Source organism: Girardinichthys multiradiatus, chromosome 10 (genome assembly GCF_021462225.1).
Source record: "Girardinichthys multiradiatus isolate DD_20200921_A chromosome 10, DD_fGirMul_XY1, whole genome shotgun sequence".
Taxonomy (NCBI): domain Eukaryota; kingdom Metazoa; phylum Chordata; class Actinopteri; order Cyprinodontiformes; family Goodeidae; genus Girardinichthys; species Girardinichthys multiradiatus.
Genome location: NC_061803.1, coordinates 1085151 through 1087708, shown reverse-complemented (window position 1 = coordinate 1087708; position 2558 = coordinate 1085151). Strand labels below are relative to the sequence as shown.

Sequence of the window (2558 nt, the reverse complement as noted above, 5' to 3'; positions counted from 1 at the left end):
AAGTATTATTAAAGTATTAATTTCCAATCCAAGAAATTTAGTATGAAAACGTGAGATCACTTACACATACAATGATTTTAATGACAACACACCTCTCCTTGGCGACTTTATTGAATATTTCTCCATCATATTTTTCTGGTGTTGCAATTTGCAGACGGTTCCTGCGCATTTGAGGAGTAGCTATCTCTGCATAGAGCCCAATGCAAGTCTCCCAGCGTGGTGTTAGGCTCGTTTTGAGGAAAATACGATTGATGCTCACTGTCTGCCTTGCTGTGGTTGCAGAGAGGTGTTGGTTTTCTAGAGGCAATGTTCTGCTGATGAGTTATTGAACAGGAAAAGCCGAATCTGTGAATATCTTTCTAACTTTACCGAAGTAGTAGACGTTGTATTGTACTGCAGAGGTCATATAATGCATTAGTTATAAATGAGCCTGTTGTGTTAATTCAGTTTTAGTGGCTGAAAATAAAGTATTTTAAAGGCGTACTTTGAAATATGTCTTATTTGATGTTTTTGCCTGAAGTTATGACCCAGTTATGTTGGTTCAGACGAAAATCAGGTCCGTGTGTGAATTTATCTCTCTGTAATCAGCTGTCTGGTTTGGACTCTTAACACTGAAGCTTCGAGTTGTTGTCTTCTTTCCAGTCGAGCTTCTGGATGGTCCATCTGAATTTTAGCACCGCAGAAAAATAATTATCAATAAATTAAATATAATAATTGAAAAAACAAATAAATGTCTTCTAGATTAAACCCACAGCACGTCCACGTGTGAAACACCAAATCATCATTCTTTTACTTTAATGATGAATAATATTTGATTAATTTATTATTTTATAACATGAATATTCAACCTGTTATATTGCTTCAGTTTATGTTGTGGGGAAAAACAGAGGGAACAACCAAACGTTTAGCTTTATGTGGACTTTTATTTCTTCACAGGGGAGAGATGCAACATGTGGAACAGAGGTTCTGCTCCCCAGGAGTGAAGGCTGCTGGGTCTTTAGTGGTACTGCCTTCCCAGAGCGGACACCACCACGGCCAGGAACTTCTGGAAGGTCGCCTGCATCTCTGGGGTGAAACCAGAACCCATCTTGGCGGCGATGACGATGGTCAAACAGTCAGCCAGCAGCTGTGGGAAGAAAACACTAGAAATCAGATGGCTTTCACCCGTGGACCTGAGACCATGCTGGGAGCTGCTGGAGTTCCGGGACATACCTTGAAGTTGTCGGGGTCAACGTGCAGCTTCTCGGAGTGCAGCACACTGAGTTCGGCATAGGTGCCCTTGATGTTGTCCATGTTCTTGACAGCGCGGTCCAGTCCGTGCAACACCCTGGTGCCGTGGGCCTGGATGTTTGGGTTGGTCTTAATGGCATCAGCGTTGTAGAGGTTGCCAAAGCTGGCGAAGTACCTCTGAGTCCAGGGGTAAACGATCAGGCACCTGGAGAAGGAACAGAGAGGTTGAGAGTTGGTAGAAGGTCAGGTTGGACTCAGGATGATGAAGTGATTCTCCAAATGAGAGAGAGAGATAAAGATCAGTACCTGCTGAGAGCCTTGGGGCCCACATCGTCATAGTCCAAGTTGGAAAAGATGGAGGTGATGATGTTGCGCTCCTGTTCAGTCCATTCAACCATGATGGCTCTTGTTTGCTTTCTTTTGCTTCAGGCTTAAATTAAAAACGCTGAATAGAGCTGCATGGAGAGCCTGGTCTATTTAAATGTCTCAAGTGTCCCCCACGCCCTGAGGGAGAAGCCTGGTGATAGGCTGGAGATGATGCACTTGAGATAAACTGGAGACCTCTCCAGAAGTTACTAGAAGAGTCTAGAATATTCTCCTGAATTATTCATATTTAGGCTAGTCCGTAATTATTACCATGACAAAACCCCGTTTTTAACATTCTGACAGTAAACCAAATTTAAGCGCAGATTGTCCAGTTTTCTAAAAATGTCTTAATTGATTTTCTTTGTTGGTTTCTGCTTGGAATGAAGTCCTCCTTTAAAACTTCATCACACCTTTCATGGAGTGTCATGATCTGCACATGTTTCCTGTTTATCTTGTTGTATTTGAGTCCGTGTTTTCTGTTCCCTTATTGTCGGGTTTTCCTCCTGTTCTGCTTATGTTTATCCCTGGTTCCTGACTTTCCCTTCGTGTCCAGTAAGTTTAGTCTTTGTTTAAATAAATGCACCCATCTATGCGCCTGCTTATGCCCTGCTGCCGCTGCGGTCCTTCACCACCACAAACTATGACAGAAACTCAGGTGAGTGCAACCAACTAAACACCGACAGGTGCGGATCAGGACATGGAGCTGGAATCTGACCGTCAGTTAAAATAGAACCCTACCATTTTAATTATTACACGAGCAAATTATTCACTAAACCACATTAATACAAAAACATAATGATGGTAACTTTACATCATGGACACCGGAAGAAAAGTCAGAAATACTGATGCTGACTATTGCAAATATTTTATTTTACAAATAATCATATATTCATATAGTCAAGTCAAGTTTATTTATATAGCGCTTTTCAGCAACAAGGCACTCAAAGTGTTGCTTTATCATA

General features: G+C 41.8%; 1 protein-coding gene across 1 annotated transcript; it reads right to left on the bottom strand.

Annotated features, from left to right (window-relative positions):
• Positions 1 to 903: 903 nt before the first annotated feature.
• Positions 904 to 1697, bottom strand: LOC124874788 (hemoglobin subunit beta-1-like). Its single transcript, XM_047376321.1, has 3 exons — positions 1537 to 1697; positions 1213 to 1435; positions 904 to 1126 (listed from the first exon to the last, which is right to left on the bottom strand). The coding sequence occupies exons 1-3, from the start codon at positions 1626 to 1628 to the stop codon at positions 998 to 1000; spliced, it is 444 nt and encodes a 147-aa protein (XP_047232277.1). The 5' UTR covers positions 1629 to 1697; the 3' UTR covers positions 904 to 997.
• Positions 1698 to 2558: the final 861 nt, after the last annotated feature.

Coding starts and splice junctions, on each gene's coding strand:
- LOC124874788 (XM_047376321.1), bottom strand. CDS start 1,628: ATGGTTGAATGGACTGAACAGGAGCGCAACATCATCACCTCCATCTTT. Junction 1,436..1,536: donor GGCCCCAAGGCTCTCAGCAG/GTACTGATCTTT, acceptor TTCCTTCTCCAG/GTGCCTGATCGTTTACCCCT. Junction 1,127..1,212: donor TTGACCCCGACAACTTCAAG/GTATGTCCCGGA, acceptor TTCTTCCCACAG/CTGCTGGCTGACTGTTTGAC.